The sequence below is a fragment of the Aureobasidium namibiae genome, assembly GCF_000721765.1.
Source record: "Aureobasidium namibiae CBS 147.97 unplaced genomic scaffold scaffold_8, whole genome shotgun sequence".
Taxonomy (NCBI): domain Eukaryota; kingdom Fungi; phylum Ascomycota; class Dothideomycetes; order Dothideales; family Saccotheciaceae; genus Aureobasidium; species Aureobasidium namibiae.
The window spans coordinates 931,474-953,668 of NW_013581201.1; the positions used below are offsets into that span (position 1 = coordinate 931,474).

A 22,195-nucleotide genomic window follows, 5' to 3' on the forward strand; every position below is an offset into this window, starting at 1 on the left:
ACTTTTGCCTCGTGTCGCTGCCGTCTCGGGCATCGTAGTGAGACGTAATCTGAAGCATCCGTTGAACTTGTGATTTTTATTCTACGAAGGTATGCTAAGCATACTCTGCACCCATATCGCCATCTCCACTGCTTCTTTCGAATCCGCTCCAGCTTCTGCAAACACAGTTTCCCAATCCTTGATTTCATGAAGGTTCCTCTTCTCCAGCAGTTGCAAAAGACGATCGCTTTGTTGGGTGGTGGCTCCCTTGGTCTTGAGTTGGCATCCAGTGACAGCTCCGTAACGCACATCCAGGCGGAACTGCTCTCAGGTCAGTACTCGTGGTTCGCAAATGGTTTCAGATTGGTAAACGTACTTTTGCATCCGAGTAATCGATTTCTCCTTCCTTTTGCTCTGGTTTCAGAGGAAGGTCAGAGAAGATGAATTGGGGCGTTTGCATGTACGTCCACTCCAAGCTCTGTTTTTGTTCTCGTCAGCCATTCGCAACAGCCCTCGGACTCCAGTCATAAGACTCATGAAAAGCGGAGACTTACACTCAACTCAGCATGTCCCTTTTTGACATTCTCAATTTCCAGACACTCCTCACCCAACACCACCGGCTCCCCAGCACCGCTGTACAACACCCCAAACTCCCTCTGCACATTCTCGATAAACTCCTCATTGTTCAGCAGAATATTGCCCACAGGAGAACTCACACTATCTACACTTCTCCCCTTGATGTATTTTTTCGCCGGACTCCTCAAATACGAAGGAATGACGTGCAAATTCGGAGAATTGAGCAATGCAGTGCCGTGATGCAAAGCCCTCGCTCTGGTGAGTTTATACGCCGAGCCAGAGACTTTCAACGGGCGGATGCAGTCGCTTTGCCATGGTGTAGTGTGTGTGTCGTTGTCAGCACCCCAGGTTGCAGACTGAGAAGAGGTGCCTTGGTCCAGAACGATATCGTGGCGTTCGTTCACCCGCGAGCGCTGTACGCCTAATGACCGTAGAGCACGCGTGACCATCTCGGCATGTTTGTCGCGTGTGAAAGCTGCAGCAGGGGAAATGACACTCCAATTTACATTTCCGCCGTCGTGGAATACAGTGCCTCCTCCACTTCTCCTTCTTACTAGATCCACATCGCCCAGACCGGGAGGTTCATTTTCAATGCGTGAAGGGCTTCCAGGGTTGGTTGTAGCGGCATTGAGGAGCCCGAGATTTACTTCCAGCCAAGGGTTTTGGTTGCGTCCGAGGATTATGCTGGGGCGATTGACGTAGAGGAAGAGGATTGAAGAGTCTGGGGAGGATTTTTGGAGGAGGTGGTGTTCGATGGAGAGGTTGATGTAGGGGTCTGAGCTCCGTGATATGTAGGATTGGATTGGTTGGTCGAGAGTTATGCCATGGTTGTTGACAGAGCTGTAGCAGCGGACACGAATGCCAACAGGTGCAACAGATATGCGGTGTGTCCAACACCGGTGTAACAGCATGTACCTTGATGTTAAGTCGATAAATAATAGTCTAATATCAAAAGAAAGCTCAAGCACCCTCAAGGTTGGAGGTCGTTCTAGACTCTGGAGTCTTGGCATATCAAATTCAGTGTCTACTCAGGAAAATGAATAGTTCAAAGTCTTTTACAATTACAGTATCACTAAGCCCCCGTACAAGTAAACAGCCTGGGGAATTGCTTTTGAGGAAGAGATAGGGAGAAAAGAGATGCTAAAAACAAAAACAGAAGATGGTATCTCAATCAAGCGCTTCCCGAGAGACCTGGATAATGGCCGGCCCACAGTTCCCTCTGTCAAACACCTTGTTCTGTCGCGTAGACGCCCGTCTAGTTGTATCCGTTCATGGTCATCCTGTTGCTGTTGCGGCTGAGCTCGCGGTCGGCGCTTGGGCTGATGGGTCTGTATATCGATTTAGTACCAAAACTCGAAAGAATGACGATGTGCAGGCTCACCTGCTGCTGCTGTGAGGACCAGCGGCACTGCTCTCCTTGAGGGCAAGCAGCTGCTTGGCTCTGAATGATTCGTAGTGTATCTGGCTGGTGGTCTCGATCAAGTCTTGCAAGTGGGTCTGGGTGAGGAAGTTGCGGAGGTAGATGAACTCGCAGTGGTTCTCGTCTTCGACGTTGATGACGCCCCACTTGTTTTGTCTACCACGGACAGCGCGGCCGTTGACGTTGATGGTCTTGTCGCTGCCAATGACGGCGAAGGGAATGAGGTTCTTGATCTGCTGGTTGACGGCGGCCTCCTCGTGGTCGTACTCGTCGTTGTCGTAAGGGTAGAGGCGGATGTTGTGGAAGGCGAACTCGTCTCTGATTCTGTCCTTGAAGGCTTGACGCTCTTCCAGAGTCAAGGCGTCGGCCTTTGCGATGACGGGAACAACGTTGACAATCTCGCTCAGCTTCTTCAGGACGACGATATCGATGGGCTTGAGAGCGTGGCCAGTGGGCTGGATGAAGTACAAGCAGCAGTGAATACGGGTGTCTTGGATGTAGCGGTCGCGCTGAGCGGTGAGCTCCTTGCGCAGGTAGGCCGAGTGTTGGTCCTTGATGTACTTGACAATGGGGTCCCAGCATCTGTCGTTGTTGACCAGGTCGCCGTATCCGGGAGTGTCGACGATGTTCAAGCGCAGACGGACACCGTTCTCCTCAATGACGTGAGTGACGGGGTGAATCTCTGTGGTGGAGCGGGTCTGCTCGTCGGGGGTGAAACGACCCTTTGATTCGATCAGGTGCGAGGCAAAGATGGTGTTGATGAGGGTCGACTTGCCCAGACCGGTCTGGCCGACGCAGATGACATTGAACTGGAAGCCGCGCTTGAGGAGCTTCTTCTCGATCTGGTGGGTGATGCTGTCGAAACCGACGTGGCTCTTGGGGAAGATGGACGAGGCCTGTTGCGAGGCTGCGGCTGCGGCCATTGTGGATGTGCGAAGAGCGAGCGACAGATATGAAAGCTAGTACAAGGTAGAGACGGTCGATATGACGATGGCGCCGAGGGTTGTAAGATGAGCGAAACGAAAGAGAACAGCAAATCAGATGGTATACACCAAGGCAAGTCTGGGGCACAGGGTCAAAGGGGAAGCTGCAATGCACGGTCCCCCACCACAGCGGTGCCCTCGGTCGACCCATCCGACCCTCTTTGCTTGGCATCACAACTACAATCACCTATCTCCTACGAAACCACCCTTTCCTATGCGCAAAGTCACATCACGCAGAAAGCTATAGAAATGTACAGTCTTTTGAGCAGACAGGGGTTTACCCATCGAGAGTCGTAATATGGTCAGCTCCCCACCCTGGGTTCCGCCTCTGTGTCGTCGGCCATGTTGGCTGTGTCATGTCGTACGTTGATGTTGCAAATGATGCTGCTGGTGGCGTAGCTCATGGAATGCCCATTAGTGTGCTAAGTTGAAGATGCTTCCGTAGTGCTCGTGTGAAGATTGACTTCGGTGAGTTGGGCTGGTCGCCCATGTTTCATTCACTTGTTTGCTGCAAGCGATACCACGGCCTACTATTGACAAGCTTCTCTTCACTTCCCATCTGGTCACTTACCCGGCTCCAAACACATCTATCCCACCGATTCCACACACAACATCCCACCAAATCCAGACACAACTATTCCACCATGTCTTCCGAGATCAAGCAAAAGTATCTCAACATCGTCCAAAAGAACCAAGCAAGAGCGCTCTTCGGCTTGTATCCTTTTTCGACCAGTCCGCCTCCGCTCGAGTTGGGCGAACGCTTTGGCATGTGGTTCCGCGTGGAGTTCAAGCGGAGCACTGCTCGCGCTGAGAAGTCAAGATGCAAGCTGGTGTCACATGGCTGGAACCTTCTTGACAGCAGCGACCTCCCATTGCACCTACGCGAGGAGTGGGACGACGCTCAACCAACATTTGATTATGTCGACCTCGTTCTTCGCCAAAACAACAACACCCAGATCCCTTCTGACACTGTTTTTGGCTTTCAGTGGCGACCCGATCTACGCCCGACAAAGAAGTCGATCTCCCCTCAGGAGCAAGCCTCCTCATCCACCAACGCCGACAACAAGAACTCGAGAGAACGCACCAAAGAAGCTGGTGATTTCCCCTCACACTCGAACGTCGACCAACTTCACAGTGACTCAAGCAACAATGGTGAAACCCGATCCAACATCCTTGTCACTCACGACGATACCGTCTCTGCTCCTAATGACATCGATTCCAACGCTGAGGATGAGATTACTGTCAAACTCAACCGCAGATCATCTCCTGACATGAATGGCGACAAGTTCTCTGACAACAACGACAACGCAGCCGAAAAGCCCGAAGCGCCTCTCGGTTCTGACACCCATCTTGAGATTTAATGTATGTTATCAATTCAGTGGCCTGCAGGTTTGAACAGTCTTGCTGATAATCACAAGATGCATGATGCGATCATTGGAGTCGATGACAGTCTGAAATTTCGTCAATTGGACCATACCGACTCTCCTTGCGATGACGGATGCTTTCGCACATCGAGCAACGAGGCTTCGCCACGTGGAGGACCAAATTTTCGTTGTAGCGGCAAATATTGTAGTGCAGCTAATAAAAAAGCATGTCTTGGTTTCGTGGACGCGAAGCACGAATCCGACAGAACACAAAACACAGCATGATCCTGGCTCGTACAGCATATCGAGGAGGAAAGTGCAAGCGCAGGAGGAGATACGTGGGCACAGGAAAGTGATGCATAGTCGGAGACGGGGAGATGCAAGATGAGAACCTGACTTCCACTTCACACGAGTCACAGTCTTTGATGAGGTCGCATCCTACCCGAACTTGGCACGTCGGTTTGATGGCACCTAAACAGAACTACAAAGAACATCGGGAAATCGAATGATCCATTTCGTGACATGCATGTTGAGAAACTTTGGCGCCGACTTCGGCCGTGATAGAAAGACATGTAGTCTACAATATCAAGGGAAGGGGAACTGCAAGTATAGTCAGGTGGGAAAGTATCAGAGTCGACTTCGTCGTCAGAGTCGTTAGTGACCGCAGCCAAAAGGATTGAATCGTCGTTATCAGCTTCGTCTTGCTCGGGGACAGGTTCCTCATCTGCATGTTACGCTACTATGGCTACAATCCATGATGAAGCTCCCATGCAACGACACTACTCGCCTCAAAACCGACACCACTCGCCTCGAAACCGACACTGCACACAATCACCTCATCACCGCCACTCCTGGCAAGTCTCATGCTTCTGTCAGCAAGGCCTCTCAACCTGATACCCGATTCCGACACTGCCATTGGTAATGCTGCCGTAGCCATCATTTGACTGGACTGGTCAAGCGGCTATGGTGGTGCATACTTCTCTTAGCAGATAGAGAGCATCTAATGAGAGTCGTGATATAACCAGCTCTCAGCGGACTCTGCTCCTCTCTAGAAGACAGCTATAGAAATGCACAGTGATCTCGGAAAAACGGATAGTTTCCATTGAGAGTCAAATCATATCGACTCTCCTTGGACTATACTAGTTTGTCGAAGACTGCAATAAAGATGCATAGTGATCTCGAGGTACGGACAGTTTCCATTGAGAAGCCAAATCATGCTGGATCTCTTTGGACGTACGTCTGCTTTGGAAACCACCGTGCGTTTCTATGGTGAGGTATTCCCCCCCTCCGTATGTAGAAGCGTGTAGCGCATATAGCTATAGAAATGCACGGTGCTTTCGAGAAACAGCATGCTTTCCATTGAGAGGTGGTAAATGCCGGATCTCCTTGGATACAGTCTCTACTCTGGAGAAGATTGTGCATTTCTATGGTGGAGAGTTCACTCTATGCCTTCGTGGGAAGGATGTGAAAGTCACAGACTGGAGCTCCCGAGGAGGAAGGTATTCCGATCGGTATCGAGCAGATCTTCAAAGACAATGATACTTATACGGTTGTGTATAAATCATATCTTTTTGAGGCGTAGCTCGTATTCTAAAATCGTTTCCGTACTGTATACCTCAATCGTCATCTTCGTAGGCGCTGGAAGCTGGGTGATCCAGCTAGTTCATCGGCTGGCTTTTAGCAGGTGAGATCTTCTCACTGTCATCCTCTCTTCTGATGTGTCGCCATTCCTCCTCATCCGCCGGTACATCGACAGTGTTGGCCGTCAGTTCAGGTATTTCTTCATCCTCAAACTCCTCAGGCAGGATTAAATTGAGGATGAGAGCAACAAAGGCAGCAATGGCGAAGCCTTCCTCCATAACAAGTGTGATGGCGTTGAAGAAGCCTTGCAGAGCCTGGTTACCGCCAGAGTATGTGAAGACGTAGCTGAACCAACTGTAGATCATGTGAGATGTCTGTAATTTGACAGGCAGGAGAATCAGACTTACGTAGGAACAAGAGTAGCACCGAAACCAGGAGCGAATGCTGCAGCCAGGATGAAGCGGTTGCGGCGTGTGAATGGGACAGTCGAGACGATACGAAGACCACTAGTGGCAACAGAAGCGAACAAGAACGTCGTCATGCCACCGAGTACAGCAGAAGGGATTGCTACAAGAGCAGCTGCAAACTTGCTGAAGATTCCCATAATAATGAGCCAGAAACAGGCTGCGTATCCGGCCTTTCTGTTGGCGCATCGCGTTAAGGCTATTTTCTGTCAGCTCTACATCAACACAGCGAGTCCAATGGTGTAATTACCGATAACTCCACAGTTCTGAGCAAATACAGACATGGGTCTAATGGTATAGTCAGTTTATGGATGTGTAATAAGAAGGTGGAAGGTGGAAGCAAAAAGGTGGAAAGCTGGCGGAGTGAGAAAAAAGGGAGAAATTTTGGAGAAAAAGTCCCAAGACAGATCAAAGGAAGAACAATCACTTACGTCAATGTACAGAGACCTGAGATAAGTCCGCTGAGTCCATCTGCAAGGACACCACCTTGGATGCGGCTGTTGAATGTGTCTCCGTCGACCTGGAGACGTGATACATCACACGATGCCGTGATGTCGCCAATAGCCTCCATAGCCAGAACAATGTATACTGTTAACAAGGGCAAAACCAGTGGACCATATATCTGCAGCTTGAAAGTGCGGACCCAGATGAAGTTGGCGACAGGTGCAGCATCGATTCCGCTACGGTCGAAGTACCCACATGCAGCAGCTACGATACATCCGACAAGAAGGCCAACGACAACAGAACATGACTTCATGATCGGACTGCCGAAGCGCTCAGTCAAGATGATACTGACGAAGACAAGGAATCCAAGTCCGATAAACTCTGCACTTCCCCATGGAAGAGCATGGGGAGCATTGATGTTGGGACACAAACTAAAGAGACCAGACTCAGGCCTCGACTGACAATTTCCAGAGCCTCCAGCCCAGTTTTCGAAGCCAGAACTGATTAGTGACACACCGATCAGCATGACGGTAGGTCCAGTAACAATCGGAGGGAAGATTTTTTTCAGAATCTTGGGCGGAGTGAATGACATCAAGATTTCCAAAAGAGCGCAGACGCATGAGGTTGCGATTAGGGCACCGTAAGCATCAGGGCAAGGTAGACGATTGCCATCTGAATCCGACGGACAGAAACCAGTGGCATACATCTGAGAGAAGGCACCTGTGGCGACTGGAATGGTGGCGAAAGATGTTCCTACGACCGAGATCAAGCCAGTGCCGACATAGTAGGGGGACTTCCAGATGTGGAATCGCGAAATTTGGATTGCAGACAAGATGCCGCTCATGATAAGACATGCTGATACCAGATACTGCTGGTCTGCCTGAATGAGATTGGCACTGCTCGAAAGGATGATGGGAGGCGTTATGACGCCTGCAAGCATGGCAAGAGCATGTTGGAGTCCTAGTAGAAAGGCAAGAAGTACTGGTATTTTGTCGTTAAGGCCGAAGAAGGGACCTGCCCTCCGTGCTCGTTTCATGAAAGGTAGCTGAGGCTTGAATAGGAAGCCATAGTCGTAGTCGCCTATGAGACCCTCTTTGGTTGTGAAGGCTTTGATCATGCGACGGCCTTTCTCTGAGAAGCTCCTCTTCGGTGTGGTCTCGGGACCAATCGTGTCTGGACTGTCGTCCTTGAAATTGCTGGCCATCGTGCCGAGTGAAGACTTTACAAGCCTGGTTGAGTTTACAGAATGAGAGACAAATAATCCAGAACGTAGTCTATTCAACACTTTTGTTGGTCTGATCTCCAGTCGTGGGCGATGTTGTGATAAAATCTCATGGGATATAAGCAGACAAATCTTCTGGAGAAACAAGACAACGAGAATACGAGCTACTCTGTGATGAGATATATTGAGATTATGTCTGAAGAGTCTGGGGTTATTGAATAGATATATGCGATCGACGAAAGATAAGGTGTATGATTGAGGTCAAGAGAAGATTTCACTGTACCGCATCGATGTACATGGAGGGTAGGACCAACGGTTCGGTTGTCGGCGATGACCATTTACGTTGATCGATTACTCGATGGAATGCCCCGGGCGAAATAGAGAAACATGCTGCGCGCCAGAGCAGTCCTCAGGAGATAGGACACTCAGGGCTTTTAACGAGGCCGGAGCCGTGCGAGACAACGATTCCTTCGAAAAGATATCGAACTCGCCCTGTTGCTCGATGCGATTTCGTGAGAGGTTCGGTGCGCTGATAAGAAAACGATCTTCTCGGGTGCGCAAGGGAAAAGTCGCGTTCTCCGCCTCCACTTCTTTTCTCCACACTCGCCGCACTCGGCCAATCTTGCCGGCATTTGACAGACATCCCATCTACAGCACTCTGTGCTTGAGCAAATCCATGTGATGGTCCTCGGGCTCTCAGGTTGGATCCCGAGTTCAACAGTTGTCATTTTCGAATACAGATATCAATCAAGTATGATGCAAGCTGACAAAAGAGATCCCCAAGTGATTCTATCTAGGTGACTTTCCCCTGTAAGAGACAACGCCTTTTCGCCATGCTGCTGATGTAGCTGAGCTGTCTTTTTGGTCCAGACCCCGATGCGCGCCTTTTATGAAAACATGACCCGATAGAAAGAACACTGTCCCACTGATGACTCCCTATCCTGACTCCTTGAAGCAATACCCATGTATGATGATTAAACAGAAGGAGATGGCGACGAGATACACCACAGTCGCCTCGATGTCGGTGGTCCTTACACGCTGATGGAGCCAAGGAGACGGGCATGAGGTCCGCGAGGTACAGGAACCACGCCCATGCGCTGGAGAGCGACCTCTGCAGCGTCTTCGCGAGCGTTGTTGACCCAGTCTCCGTCGTACCAGTAGCGAGCCTGGTGCTTGCAGCCGTTAACTTCAACTACACTGGACCAAGCAGTGCGGCCACCTGAAGGATGTCAGACTCTGTCACAGTCAATCCCTTGGGATTGAAGACTTACCACGTCTGTCGGAGCATTCCTGGAAGTTGGGAGCACGAAGACCACGGCTTCTGCACTCGTCTACATTACTGTCAGTCTATCGCCATCGAGACGGAAGCACACTGGCGTGAACATACTCATGAGCTTGTTCTGCCAGACAGTAGAGTGAACTGGGGTTGGGGTGGTGTGGACCCTGGAAGCAGTCATGGAAGCCATCTCGTATGCGATTGAAGATAGTATTGGCGAAGATGAGATGGACTGCAGAGAGATTGACAGATAGTGATGGGCTTTGATGATCTCGAATCGTGTAGTAGGTCGAAAGGTGATCTGACAAACTACAGCTTCGACGTACGACTTCTTATACCGTGCCGCTGTGCTTCAACTCTAGTCTCGACCTTTGACATGTCAACTTTGCAATCCCCAATATGCTGGGTAGCAAACCGGAAAGCTACTTCGTGTGTCGTACTTGGCAGAGTTCAGCCCTGATAAGCCGATAGGTAAGATGTGTTTTGTGTGCTGTCAGACAAGGCAAGTAGCAGCAGAGATGTCAAAACGGGTCTTCGAAACAGCACTGTCTATCCGCTAGGCTGTTCGCAGGGCCGTCCCTCCCGTAGGTGAAACCCAGATCTGTTTGCGTATGATGTACTTCCAACAACAAGATGATGTGTAAATACGATACCGGCTCCCGTGCCGCTGTGGGAGAAGAAGGCCCGATGGAGCCATAGTAATATGGGACTCCACAATAGATCCATCGTCTGCCACGGAAAGGGGACTGGCGTGCATTCGGCAGCTCTACCGCGGTATATCAATGCCGGATGGTCGGGCAGCGAGCCACCATAGACTATATGTACCGTCCAGCGTGTGCTGGTCGCAACAACGCATGCTGGCAAAATTGCATAGAGTGATGTGGACAATCAACATACCACGTCATCCCTTCAGCAGGACGCAACAGACCTTATGGTAGACAGAACTGATAAGTACAATTTCAGAATTAGCTCCAGCGTTGTGGGAGTATGGAAAATCACCGAGATGACAATTTCGTGCATTCGGGTACCTGCCGTGGTGAGTTGCAGGGGAAGTGAGACAGAAGCACCCCCGAATACTCTAAATCTCCAAGATATCTGGAGCGGTGAAGAACAAAGATTTGTGCAACCTAATTTTCCAGGTTGTAGTCATTGTTCATGAGGATTCATCAATGTATATGTATTTGTTGTCAATGAAGGCCATTATATGATCCGAGCGTAATATTAAGTGGCCATTCCATCGGGAAAAGCGAAGAATGAGAGGTGACATATCCCAAAAGGTGATGCAAACATTTTGAAATCTTCCAAAAATCTTTGGTGATGCAGACTACAGCGGTATGCAGGTGCACCACACAGCCGATGATTCCGTACCCGGGCTTTGACTTGATCAGAAAAAAGAAACAAGATGCTGGTTCGGGTCGACGATGCATGGAACGAATCACCTCGGATGACTGCAAAGCTCCTGTGGACATAGCTCTGTTGGTATGATATGGCATCGTCCTGTCGAAACGTCGTGTTATACATCGCAACTTCCTTTGCGAAGCGGTGTAGGCCGGCGGCTTGCAGTAGAACCCCTGGTTGAAGGTCGGACGGGAAGTCCGTCGTCTGACCGTTTGACGCCTGTACCCATGTACTCCATGTCTAATCGAAGTCTGGGGATAGGAATGACAAGCCCACGAACTGGTCTGGTATGAAACCGACGCTTGATGCAGTCGTCCACCAGTGCTATCAGACCAGCGGCAACCACGACACTGGAGATGGTTAGCAAGGCGGTGAGTTTGAGATCACCAAACAGACTCACTCTGAGATTCCGTTGAGGTTTTCGAGGATCTCTTCATCGGTGATGCCCATGGTGCAAGGCGGAACCCAGCCTCCTTTGGAGAGCTCTTCGCGGTTTTGCACACCGCTCAGAGGAGTGGGCTGAATCCGAGCGAGGGAGCGGTCCTCATTGTTGCGGAACAAACAAAATGATACTTCCTTGGTAAAGCCAGTTCGATCTGTGATGCGTTTCCAGACATAATGAACTCCCCAGTACTCAAATTCATACCGCTTACTATTCTTGGCACCTCGACGCTTCACTTCCACCTGTGCATAGTTCGAGAACTCGAGCTTGATGGTTTTGGTGGGAATAGGCACGTGTCCCCTACCGAGAAGACCGCTTGGTGCGACGTCTTGCTTGTTGAGCTCGATACTTCTGTGCGACTGGAGCGACTCGTATCCAGAATCTGATCTCTTGAGTCCGGCAGTTGGCGCAGAACTTTTGTGTTCCGCTATCGTACGAAGAGATGCAAAAGCGTTGCTGAGAGACCTCTGAATACCCATCCTTCGCTCAGTGCTGCTCTTCTGACACTTACGCAAAGAATGGCAGACCTCCCGACCAGAATCTCTGCAATATCTCCTCAAGGAGAACTGTCTAGTTTTCAGGTCGTGCATGCGAAGATGAAACAACGTGACATCGATGGGATTGCAACGTGGACTTTCATATACTGTGTCAATCCGAAGGTTCATGTTGCCATCAGATGTGGAGTCATCATGTCTTATCGACAGGAGGCGTTCTGATGGAAATAACTCGGCAAAATCTGATGGAGTCGATGGAATTGCCCTGCTTTGATGTGCATCAGGACGTGGCAAGGGATGGAGTTCGTCAGACAGAGCCTCCTCATCGTCGTCGACTTCTGAAAGCACGGTCGAGGCATAGGTCTCTGCAGACGACCGGGGATCCTCGGTTCGATGGCGATACTCCAGGCGGGAGCCCTCAAGTCTTCCCTCACACGTCTCGTAGTGTACAAACGGGGGCCTGGATGAAGGTCCAGTATACTGTGTTCCTTGTGTACTATGAGACTGACGAGAGTGGTTGCTGCTTCCAGAATCACTGTTCGAATAGCTGGAGTTTCGACTCCGTAAAGACTCAGAGTCCGCGCCGTGGTGATGCATGGTACAAGGGAGGTGGTGTGATAGATCAGAGAGACGGAAGCACTGCAGCGGAGGAGCAGGTAACCTTTAATATCACGGGAAGAGATGCTAAGTAACGTGGTGACAGTGGAGACGGCAGGAATTAGGAGATGTCGCGCCGATGGCAATAGCAAAACTTGACGAGCGAATGGCAACCACGATCATCTAAACGATAATCAAATCAGCAGGCACGAAGTAGTTGTCAACCTAGCGAGACGAAAAGAGACGGTGGCTCTTCTAAGCACATGGGCTCTTGTGGTGACACGATTCATCGAGCCCGTCACGCATCGATCACACCTTGACCGCTGCGCCCAACCTCGTCTCGACCTGTCGGGCTCCTCAGAATCCAATCAAGTTCCATCCACACCGCCACTAGCAGGAGTCCTGCAGCTGCGCTTTGTAGTTCCGCACCCACTCCGTTTTCCGGGCGTGCTGGATGGCGTTGCAGTTCCTGCGGCCACGAGAAGCCGTCGCTTTGGATTGAAATGGCGCGTTGCCGTCGCGCTATTCTCTGCGACTGCTGCATTTCCCGATGCTGGAGACCGCGTCATGTGCCTTTGTCACGCCCTGAGCGGAATGCAGGCACCTTCAGACTCGTTCAGGCGTCAGCTCGAAACTCGTGTCACGCTCAGAACTGGAATCCATCACGTCTTCCAGGAACCCCCAAGCTGTCGAAGCACCAGCGTTGTTGAACACGGCAGAATGTTTGGAACGATGCAGGGTACTCAACGGCTACGGGTCCTTCCCCGCCGACTCCACACTCTTTCTATCCACTCATATGCACATCTTGCTATTCCTCTGGAGACTGGCGGTTCGACTCTGACGCTCGGTAAAGCATGCACGGTTTCAAGACAGATTCGATAGTGACCTACGCCATTTATCCCCAGAACTATATGTTTTGGGCCATCGGCGCCGACAAGATTCTGAAGAGGGGTACGCATATGCATGTGCCACTGGATCAAACACCAATCCGTTGTTTGGGCCCAAGACTAATGGTCGATTGCTGCAAAGAATCGATGAATCCCGAGGCGACTGGTCAATTTTGTTGGTAGAAGACGCCTTGGGAACTTGGGCGGGTCCGTCTGATGCCCAGCACGATCTCATACCAAGCTCGAATCTTACCCTTGGTTGTCAGGGCATCCAGATTCCTCGTCATGTGTGAAGGCTTGTCGCAAGGATAGCTTTCGAGGTGCACAACGCATTTCGAAAAATAAGCAGTATCTACTGAAAAGCCTTGCCAGTGCAGCGCGCCGTGGGTGCATTTCTGACCTTGGAACAGCTGTGCATCTTTACAGCTTGCATTATTGCTCTACGTCGCCCCGGGATGGCGTAGAGCGTGACGGATTCGAACACGTGAAGAGGCTGTCTGTGGTACGCTGATACCAGAACCGATGATAGCCACCTGGTGGCTCTTGGCAATGAGTGTGTTCTTGATACAGCTCGATATTCCCAAGGCTGTGTCTGACCCAAGCCAACTATCTTGCCCTTTGAGCAGCAAATTAGCAGTCACGGTCAAACGCCGATCATAATGCTTTTCCCCAAAACGATCCTTTGATAGGTGCTGACGATTTGATTAGCGGTGTGACGTCTCTATAGGATGTTTGTTTCGGCCGTGGTGTGATTTCGAAACACTCTTCGGCAGCATCTTTTCTTTTTCCATGGGCGTTGCTTCCTAATGTTACCGAGCAGGATCTCAAGACATCTTCTTGACAACACATCATGTTTCTCCACGTTGGGCACCACCACAGATTCGGCAGGGCAGCCAACCAGAAAATCGGCTTCTAAAGCACGACTGAATTTGAGCTACCAACTAAAACCAACGCAGGATCAAAACACTCATCCCGTACCACTTACATGTCTCATGTGGGGCTAGCCCTTGAAGAACCTGCAGGTCCTTCTGCAAAGCTACAAAAGACTCGTTGTCTTATTGATTGACGTTCTACTACCCCAACAACAGCGTTCATAGTACGTCGTGATCGTTAGGGCAGCTCTATCATTTCGCATCCACATGAAACTTCGATAGGTGAGCAAGACCTCGGACTCACATTCAACGTACAAGTGCTATCCGTCGATCCTACCTTCCGTTGTGCTTGAGCATACATATTGCAACTGTATATGTGCACAGTGCTCTCAAAAGATGAAGCAACTCCTGTGGAGAGACATTGTCTCGATGGGTCAGTCGGAAACCCGTGTGCAGCGCGAGGGGATCAAGTGAATGTGGGATCTGATCTCTAGAGAGTGAGTGAAGACATGCTGCTCATCTTGAGATACAAACAAGTTGTGAAGGGTGCAATGGCGATGAGCGAGTAAAGTGAAGAGCCTTTGCAGCCTATTTACTACTCCTTCTGTACTGTGCGCCTTTTGATTACTCTCGTCCGCGTACACATCCCTGCACACCAGATCTTCACGTCACCTCATCATCACAGTAACAAACCATTTCAAAGGACCAATGTCATACATCAGCGAGGAAGAGGCCTTCGAAGATCTTTGGGACCAAATGGAGGAGCTTTCGAAGTCTTGTGACAGAGCAGATGGCAAACTGTCGCGTGGGATCGCAAGATACCTCATTGGCTATATCAACCTCCCGCAGTCCTACCGCATCCGCGCTCACATGGCTCTGACCTCTGTCTTGTGTGCCCAGGACACGCTTCGTGATGCTGAGGAGGATTATGCAGAGGTCCAAGTCAAGGTCTCAGCTGGTCGACACGCTCAGATGCAGGCTGAGCTTCATGCTGAGCTCCAGGGTATCAGAGAAACATACAAGGAGAAGGTATCGGATAAGTGGACTGTCGATGATGAAGACGAGACCGCCGATGAAATTGCAACTTCCACACTCACAGAGTCGCCCCAGCGCGGTCCCGGCAGCCAAGAGGACCCTATCGACCTCACTTTGGAGAACGAGTCAAGCTCTGAAGATAACACCAACGACCAGTCTCCAGTCGACTCTGGTTACGCGGAGGCAACAGACTTCATGTCGGCAAGATGCTCTTTGTCCCAGAGATCGATGGTAATTACCTTCGCGCACTCCTATGTGAACGCTCTACTAAATGTATTTCCAGCGCTCCTCTTCCTACATCCACCAAGAATGCTCGTCGTCTCAGCATTGACAACACCGTCGATTACGGCATGGATCTCCTACAACGAAACACCAACATGAGGAACACAATCAGAGTTATAATAGTCAAAGAAAGCTGTCCGGAACAGCAGGTCCAGGACCACCTCTTCAGTACATCTTGATCGACAAGCACATCAGATCCAGGAACGTAGAGAGCGCTGGACTCCGATAATTCCATTTCTCGGTATCATCGTCGAAAGGGAAACATCGAAAAGTCAAAAGTTGGGTTCAGAAGTAGCAGCTCCATAGAATACTGAACCCGGTTTACCTTTGAATTCTTTCCTTTGTTCACTGCCTTGTTTATCCTGTTGACCTAAGAACAATATGATTTTAGGAGCCGTCACAGCGAATGAGGTCTTGCTCTTCCCTATACGTTGTAAAGCTACGTGGACGCTATAGGGTGAACATACATGATAGCAGACTATGTCTAAGGGCTCACGTACAGTCTCATAGCTATGCTGTAGGTGGGTGCGACGTACTTTTCCTTGCGCAATTCGAGATTATGGTATGTCTTTTTGGTCAATCATTTGATCATCCAAACTTCATTTTCGATATTTAGCCAACGGATACGGACAATCTGAGGATCAGAATGTGACTCGTACTAATGAGCTGAGGATATACCCAGTGCTGAGGTATTTTGTTTACACAATAACAAGAAGGCGCGGTGGGTCTTGTGTTCTTTCGATCGAAGTTCAAAAACGAAGCTTCACCAATCCTTAAATCGCAAAAATACGCTACACCACTCTTTAATAGAGCACTAGGTCCCATCGATAGGATGCAAGGATACTTATTCATCATATGAACACCAAAAGAAGACGACAAAGTGCGTCGTTGACGGTAGATATCGTATATATTCTCGGAGATCGTTGCCGTACTGGCAACCCTGGTCTGCTTCTGACCGGCCCTGGTTGATAGAACTACAAAAAATCAGCCAAGTACACGTGAAACGTGTTCTATGAGGACAAAAGTACCTTGTGAGATTGAACAGGCACTACCTTTAAGCCGCGAAGAGACCGACACCAAAGCCAAGCACCGCCAGGAAGAGGAAGCTGCCCACACAGGCAGCGATGATGATTCTTTGACGAAGGACGTGATCGTTTCGCAGTCTGCTCTGCGTTGTCCTGTCTGGTTTCTCCAACCTGTGATATGAGCTTCTTGGGACTGCGCGTTCGTCGTTGTTGCGGCCTTCTTCGATGACGCCTAAGATCTCCCAAGAGCCATCGGAGATTGTTGGTGATCTCGATGGCATTTCGGCGAGGGTGATTGACAAATGGCTGGATGCATGTCGGCAATGGTTCCTTTGGAGAAGCCATGGAGTCGTAAGAGAGAAGGTTTCGAGGTTGTTGCGCTATGAGTTTGTTTGTGAGGTGGTTTGATGTAATTTTGCACGGCCTCGTGGCTGCTAGCTGAACCTGGGGCTGCTCCTTTCACACCACCGTGAAGAGCCACAATGTCTGAAAAACATATCCACGTCTGAAAGAGTTTGTTGCGTCGGAGATGTACGGTCAAATATCGTAAGGGTCGCCAAAGCGACTCGATACGAGGATGGATTCCTTTGGACATCGATGTGTCCCTGAGCAGTATTGTGTACTCTCGACATTCTTGTTGTTGTTTTGTATGATTCGAGAAGGGAACAAGAATGGCAGACTTTAGGAAATGAACATATGGTAAACTCACCGTATAGCCTCTGATACCGGCTGGGTCTAACCTCTCTAGCCAGAACGACCCTCTCCCACCCAAGCGTAAGGGACATTCTGCCGTATACAACGACTACTCCTACATCCAGTGACGAGAAGCATGAGTTTGCAACAACAAATCGATGCAACTCGATAGAAGAGTATCACTAGTCCGAGGGTCGCCAGGAACCAATCATTAGCTACACTGCTACACTGCCCTTATGCATGGATATGGTCATATGGATAGAGGAAGCGGTTTACGCCGAATTTTCTTCTTCCTTATCTGTGGATCCGTGAGAAAGCAGAGAGGATCCACCCAGCGCAAGTCGTGGCTATGAAGAACAGTGAAGCTAAGCGACATTACCAGGTTCAGAGTGAGGATGTTCAGCGTCTGCGACGAACAGCAGAAAGACCTTCCTTCTTCGTGAAAATTAGCGGACACATTGAGAGATGCAGCAACAGCATAATCGGGAGTCGAGGTGTCATTCGGGGGAGTTGTGGGCAAGAAGTTCGGCTCGCGATGTGGAGCGGGATTGCCCTTTTCGTCACGATAAGCTGGAGCAGTCATCTCCACCATCGTGTCTCCCATCTCTATCTCGTGCGTTGCTTTCTCGTTCAGCAGGCTAGGTTCAGCGGAGACATCTCACGAACTCCCGATGCACGTGGGTAGTCAAGGTGACATCGATTTGCCAAACTCAGCAGCGCCGTACTGGACCGTGGCGTACACACCCACGTTCTTATTCGCAAATTGTCACCTGCCGCATGAACGAGAATTGGCTTTTGGATGCTTGATCGTGGTGTTTCTTCTAGATCCGCCAGATCGGATAGGAGCCAAACAGATTGCATGCCTTCCCCAACGTTGTCTGATCCACAGGGTTGATAATATATTCTGCTATTAGTCTGCAAGGAACGATATGCAGCTCCCGAAATGGGGATATTGGGGAACGCCATGAGCGGTGGCCGGTGGGTTTCGGCTACGGTACTCGGTGAGTACGAACGAACGAACGAGGCTATACAAAGCCGATTCTTCCGACCGAGGGAAATGTCATTCCCCTTTCGTGCCGTCGGACTGCCTTCTCCCGTCGGAACCGAAGGTGTTAGGCAAAAGAGTTCGCGACTGGTGGATGAGTCCAGAGTGTTCTCCAGGAAACGTTCGATTCTCCTCCAAATTGCTTCCCGCAGCCTCCGCAGACGACCACGTCCTTGTGTGGAGATGCTCGTACCTGTCACCAATTCGCGCATCGGCGTAGCGTATGGCGTATCTTTCTGTGATTTGTTGGTGGCTTTGCTCGAAGCCATCGCAAAAGGGCCTGAATCACGCAATCATGATACAAAAAAGTAACCAAGGCACCAGCGTAAGGGCTTTCCCCAACACTATTCGACATGCGAGAGCACGAATCGTGGATAGGCTGGTGAATTTCGTTGGGCAGGAGCTCAAACTGTTACGACGCATTTCGGCGAAACTTGTCGGTACTCCTGAATCTTGAGCATCATTGTGATAGTCACATGAAAGTAGACTATCACCTCTGCGATCACAAGCAAAATGTTGCGACTGGGGCTTATCAGCATGCAGTTGGCCCACATAGCATCGATCGAGGCACCAACACGGTTCGCGACGTCGAATTGAGGCTATGGCACAACAGTAGAACTGCCCAGTTTCTCCTTTCTGAGGCTTGCTCTGGAGCCGGCGAGGGCGCATCCACAAACCGCTGCCCTGTCAGATTGTGGTGGCTTTGCACGTGTGGGTGAGGCTTGGTTCTGGTCTTGGGAGCACATGGCAATGCTCGTGGGGTCGGGTCTCCACACGACATTGACGTCGGACTGCAGGAACAGGAACAGGATGGAGATAGATGATTATTCGCAATCTAGCGGTCTGCTTTCACCTTCATCACACGGACTCGTTTCTCCATCGTTGGTGGGGCTGGTAGACAGCATTTGTTGAGTTGGACTCGAAGCGAATCGCGTCTACGATTGCCTAACATATACATGGGTGGGATCTTGAGGCTGGCTTCGTGCTTGCACCTCGTTCAGAGTCGGGCCGGCAAATGCTTTGTGAGCAAGAGTCACAAGAGAAAACCCCGGGCGTAAGGCCTGTTCACGTTGGGACAAGAGCGGTGGAAGCCAGTGCTCACTGCGCTCACCATGCCAAGCGAGCATGTCAAAACCAGGCCACCGCTTCACTGAGTCGCGAGTGTTTGGATGGGGATCGGGGATAGGGACGAAACCTCTGATATGACGACGATGTGAGCATAGCGTGACGCCGTGAATCCGCCGTGAAAAGAAAACGCAGTAGAAGATTTTTTCATGAACGCTTTCTGCTCGTCGATTGTGTTGGGGCTGGTTTTGCGGCGATGTTTCGGACGCCATGCTGAATTCGGTGCGAGAGAGCAAATTCTACTGCCAAGAGCTTGACAGACGACATTTCAACTGCACCTTCCAAGCGTTGGGGTGCGAACATCGAAGCCGTTGACTGCACAGTGTGCAGAGATACGACAATTTCTGCGGTCTTGTTGTTTGTAGACGGTACTGTATGTTTGCGGAGAGGGCATGGCAAAGTTGATTTCCTGGAGACGGGAGCTGCATGGAATCCTCTGCCAACACGTGGCCGTCAGCCCCAGAACCAACTGCAAATGCCAAAGTCTTGTTGACTGTGAACCAACGCTCCATGGCTTGGCCCGTACCTCCGATGCGACGGATCTAGGCGTTGTAACTGATCATCTCGTATGAGTGTGTGGAGCCTCATACGACTCTCATCTGCCGCTCAGCGAGCCCGATCGAATCCGATGACAATTCTTTCTCATCTGTGGGTCAGAACACAGTTCGCCATGGAGACTCTGCGATTGAGGCAACTGCCGCTGGGACATTCGTGGCATCTGGAATTCAAACGAGTATGTGGGGATCGCAATCACAGCTAGAGTCCAACAATGACTCAATGGCATGGCAGGCCTTCGAACCTGGCCTTCTCAATCCTGAAGATAGAGCTCGCGCTGATGAATGTGACTTGGAGCGATTCGAAGCTACTCAAAGCGACACACTGCCATGAGCCCATCTTACGGTGACAACAAGACGTTTTGCACCTCTAAAATTGTGTGATCTTCTAGAACCTGGGGTGAGTGAAGTCCTTGAGCGAGGGCGTAAAAACCTTGGCTACAGACTTGCGGGAATGCCGCATTGACCCGTGGGAGCGGTAGGGAAGTGGAGGACGTGCAAATGTGGCTTGCGAGCTCCAGGTTATGCCTATCTTGGCGTGGAGAATCGGTCGTTTTGCCCCGGATCTATGAGATGGTATCAAAGTCAGTTTCGAATGAGGGGTGTGTGCTGTGTTGATCGCGATGGGCGAACGGAGACCGATTCTGCGTGCTACGTGCGAGAGCAGTCTGCGATGCAGGAGGGGACAATGGCGTGATTGAGGATTGCCAAAAGGTTCAGCGATTAGGCAAATGATTACGTTTTGGTTTTGCCAGGCTGATTGTGCCATTCAGTTGCACGCACTTCATTCAAACTTCAAGAGATCCTCAGTAACCGATTCAAGCGAGTCCACCGGGGGCGCCCCAAGGACCAAACAAGGGGTGATATCTTACCCCCCCACACATCCGTGTTTGTGGGGAGAGTCTTGAACTTGCAAATAGCCACTGCATGAGGGGGATGTTCTCTGTCGGAACGGCTGAAGAAGAGACAGATGATTGTGCAAGTGTATGGACAGGAACAGAGTGGAGCGCAATTACCCGCCTGCTGTGGGAAGGCATGTCGTTCGATCCCTCCACTCGATCCGTTGCCTGATCTAGGCCATGGGCATACAACGTGCAGTAGATTGGATGGAATCGGCAGTGTAAAGATGGGCAGGTAAGTAACAAGTGTTCATTCCATTGGACAAGTTGCATATTGAAGGGAGCCTGACAAGTTGTGATCACATTGTTGCAAGCATGAAGCAATGCAGTTCGCTGTTCCCCGGACGGACTACTCTCCAGGTTCGTTTCACATGCCAGAATCTGGAGAGATGATACGACCTAGGCGCGCTTTTGGTTATGTGTAGGAGCAGATGCCTGCAGCCACACGCGGATAAATGATCGGTTATTTACCAATTAGGATGTAGGTTATAATAAGCCCTGCTTGCCATTCTGAGTGCGGAAAGCAGATAGGGCAGAGATAAGCAGGAACAACTTATCCGCCATGGATCTCGTCATGCGACTATAGGGAGCGCCAACGGAGAAATCAAGCCCACATGTTGGACAGAGAATGAAGAGGGAGGCAGATAGCAAGCGAGCGGATACGTCGCAAACGAGGCTCTGGGGGACGGAGTGAGCGCTCCACGTTTCATCACTCCGGCTCCAGACAGGACGATGAGTTCGGCAAGAACACGGCGAAATCAAGTGCTCTGAGATTTCGATGAGGCCGGCCGGCCTCTTGCTAGTGCTTGGCGCTGTTGTAAAGCACAAACACAACAATAATGCGGCCATGGTCAGGGGCGCACTGCTATTTCGGGCCTACCTCTGGGGGCGCGCTTCTATGAGAATTCGAAAAATCTTGTATGTGGGTCCCCACAAAGTCATTTCCGCGCACGCCCGTGTCAGATGTAGCGCAGAGACAAAAAAGATACAGAAACGCAAGGGAAGGCAGCGCACAATGAAAGCTTCTCGGCTGCAAAGAGGCCAACGCTTCAAGGGATGTGACCGTGCAGCATCGTCATAATTGCACAGATGAGGTTATAGAGGATGCCCGGAGAGAGACAAGCACACAGGCATCCCCAACACATGCCACGGGTCGTCACGGAAAAGGTTAAAAAGTCTTGTTCTGCACTTATCGGGCGGAGGCTCCGCAAGAAGGACGGGGCGTTTGGAAGGCAGAGAAGAATGCAAGACAGAGGAACGTCCGCTGGGGCAGCAAGGAGGAGAGGTGGTGTGCGGCTGGCTGACGAGACGATGGGGGATTGGCTGTGCAGTGCACAAAACAGGACAGAGGGGCGCGCACAAGCGGGTGAGGTGGTTTTGGATTCAGGTCACCGAAGAGAGACCTTTGCGCTATCTGTTGCCGTCACCCGTGTCGCTCCGACGGCATGTCCTCGCCAGCTTGTCGGCGACTCGGCCCTGGGCCAGCAGCACAGGTGCGCTAGTGACTAACGTCGGGCGCGACGAGGGCTGCGGCTTGG

The 22,195-nt window shown here is 50.7% G+C and overlaps 8 protein-coding genes across 8 annotated transcripts; 2 read left to right on the top strand and 6 right to left on the bottom strand.

Annotated features, from left to right (window-relative positions):
• Nucleotides 1-81: 81 nt before the first annotated feature.
• M436DRAFT_72839 (uncharacterized protein) lies at nucleotides 82-1,466 on the bottom strand (the record flags this gene model as incomplete). Its single annotated transcript, XM_013572267.1, has 3 exons — nucleotides 82-300; nucleotides 356-457; nucleotides 534-1,466. 3 exons carry the CDS (start codon nucleotides 1,464-1,466, stop codon nucleotides 82-84), a joined length of 1,254 nt encoding a protein of 417 aa, XP_013427721.1.
• A 344-nt stretch (nucleotides 1,467-1,810) lies between these two features.
• Nucleotides 1,811-2,898, bottom strand: M436DRAFT_46262 (cell division control protein 10; the record flags this gene model as incomplete). Its single annotated transcript, XM_013572016.1, has 2 exons — nucleotides 1,811-1,883; nucleotides 1,937-2,898. 2 exons carry the CDS (start codon nucleotides 2,896-2,898, stop codon nucleotides 1,811-1,813), a joined length of 1,035 nt encoding a protein of 344 aa, XP_013427470.1.
• A 704-nt stretch (nucleotides 2,899-3,602) lies between these two features.
• M436DRAFT_63828 (uncharacterized protein) lies at nucleotides 3,603-4,319 on the top strand (the record flags this gene model as incomplete). The annotated part of the gene is made up of 1 exon (XM_013572200.1): nucleotides 3,603-4,319. One exon carries the CDS (start codon nucleotides 3,603-3,605, stop codon nucleotides 4,317-4,319), a length of 717 nt encoding a protein of 238 aa, XP_013427654.1.
• A 1,619-nt stretch (nucleotides 4,320-5,938) lies between these two features.
• Nucleotides 5,939-8,015, bottom strand: M436DRAFT_63829 (Xanthine/uracil permease; the record flags this gene model as incomplete). Its single annotated transcript, XM_013572201.1, has 5 exons — nucleotides 5,939-5,967; nucleotides 6,022-6,257; nucleotides 6,311-6,566; nucleotides 6,618-6,655; nucleotides 6,799-8,015. 5 exons carry the CDS (start codon nucleotides 8,013-8,015, stop codon nucleotides 5,939-5,941), a joined length of 1,776 nt encoding a protein of 591 aa, XP_013427655.1.
• Nucleotides 8,016-9,064: 1,049 nt separating this feature from the next.
• Nucleotides 9,065-9,499, bottom strand: M436DRAFT_72842 (uncharacterized protein; the record flags this gene model as incomplete). Its single annotated transcript, XM_013572268.1, has 3 exons — nucleotides 9,065-9,252; nucleotides 9,305-9,364; nucleotides 9,421-9,499. 3 exons carry the CDS (start codon nucleotides 9,497-9,499, stop codon nucleotides 9,065-9,067), a joined length of 327 nt encoding a protein of 108 aa, XP_013427722.1.
• A 1,431-nt stretch (nucleotides 9,500-10,930) lies between these two features.
• M436DRAFT_10213 (uncharacterized protein) lies at nucleotides 10,931-12,156 on the bottom strand (the record flags this gene model as incomplete). The annotated part of the gene is made up of 2 exons (XM_013571887.1): nucleotides 10,931-11,057; nucleotides 11,108-12,156. Coding segments are annotated over 2 exons (1,176 nt in total), but the record flags the coding sequence as incomplete, so codon positions are not given.
• A 2,551-nt stretch (nucleotides 12,157-14,707) lies between these two features.
• M436DRAFT_81927 (uncharacterized protein) lies at nucleotides 14,708-15,495 on the top strand (the record flags this gene model as incomplete). The annotated part of the gene is made up of 2 exons (XM_013572353.1): nucleotides 14,708-15,231; nucleotides 15,318-15,495. The coding sequence occupies 2 exons, from the start codon at nucleotides 14,708-14,710 to the stop codon at nucleotides 15,493-15,495; spliced, it is 702 nt and encodes a 233-aa protein (XP_013427807.1).
• Nucleotides 15,496-16,370: 875 nt separating this feature from the next.
• M436DRAFT_63833 (uncharacterized protein) lies at nucleotides 16,371-17,626 on the bottom strand (the record flags this gene model as incomplete). The annotated part of the gene is made up of 3 exons (XM_013572202.1): nucleotides 16,371-16,721; nucleotides 17,051-17,143; nucleotides 17,414-17,626. The coding sequence occupies 3 exons, from the start codon at nucleotides 17,624-17,626 to the stop codon at nucleotides 16,371-16,373; spliced, it is 657 nt and encodes a 218-aa protein (XP_013427656.1).
• Between the last annotated feature and the right edge of the window lie 4,569 nt (nucleotides 17,627-22,195).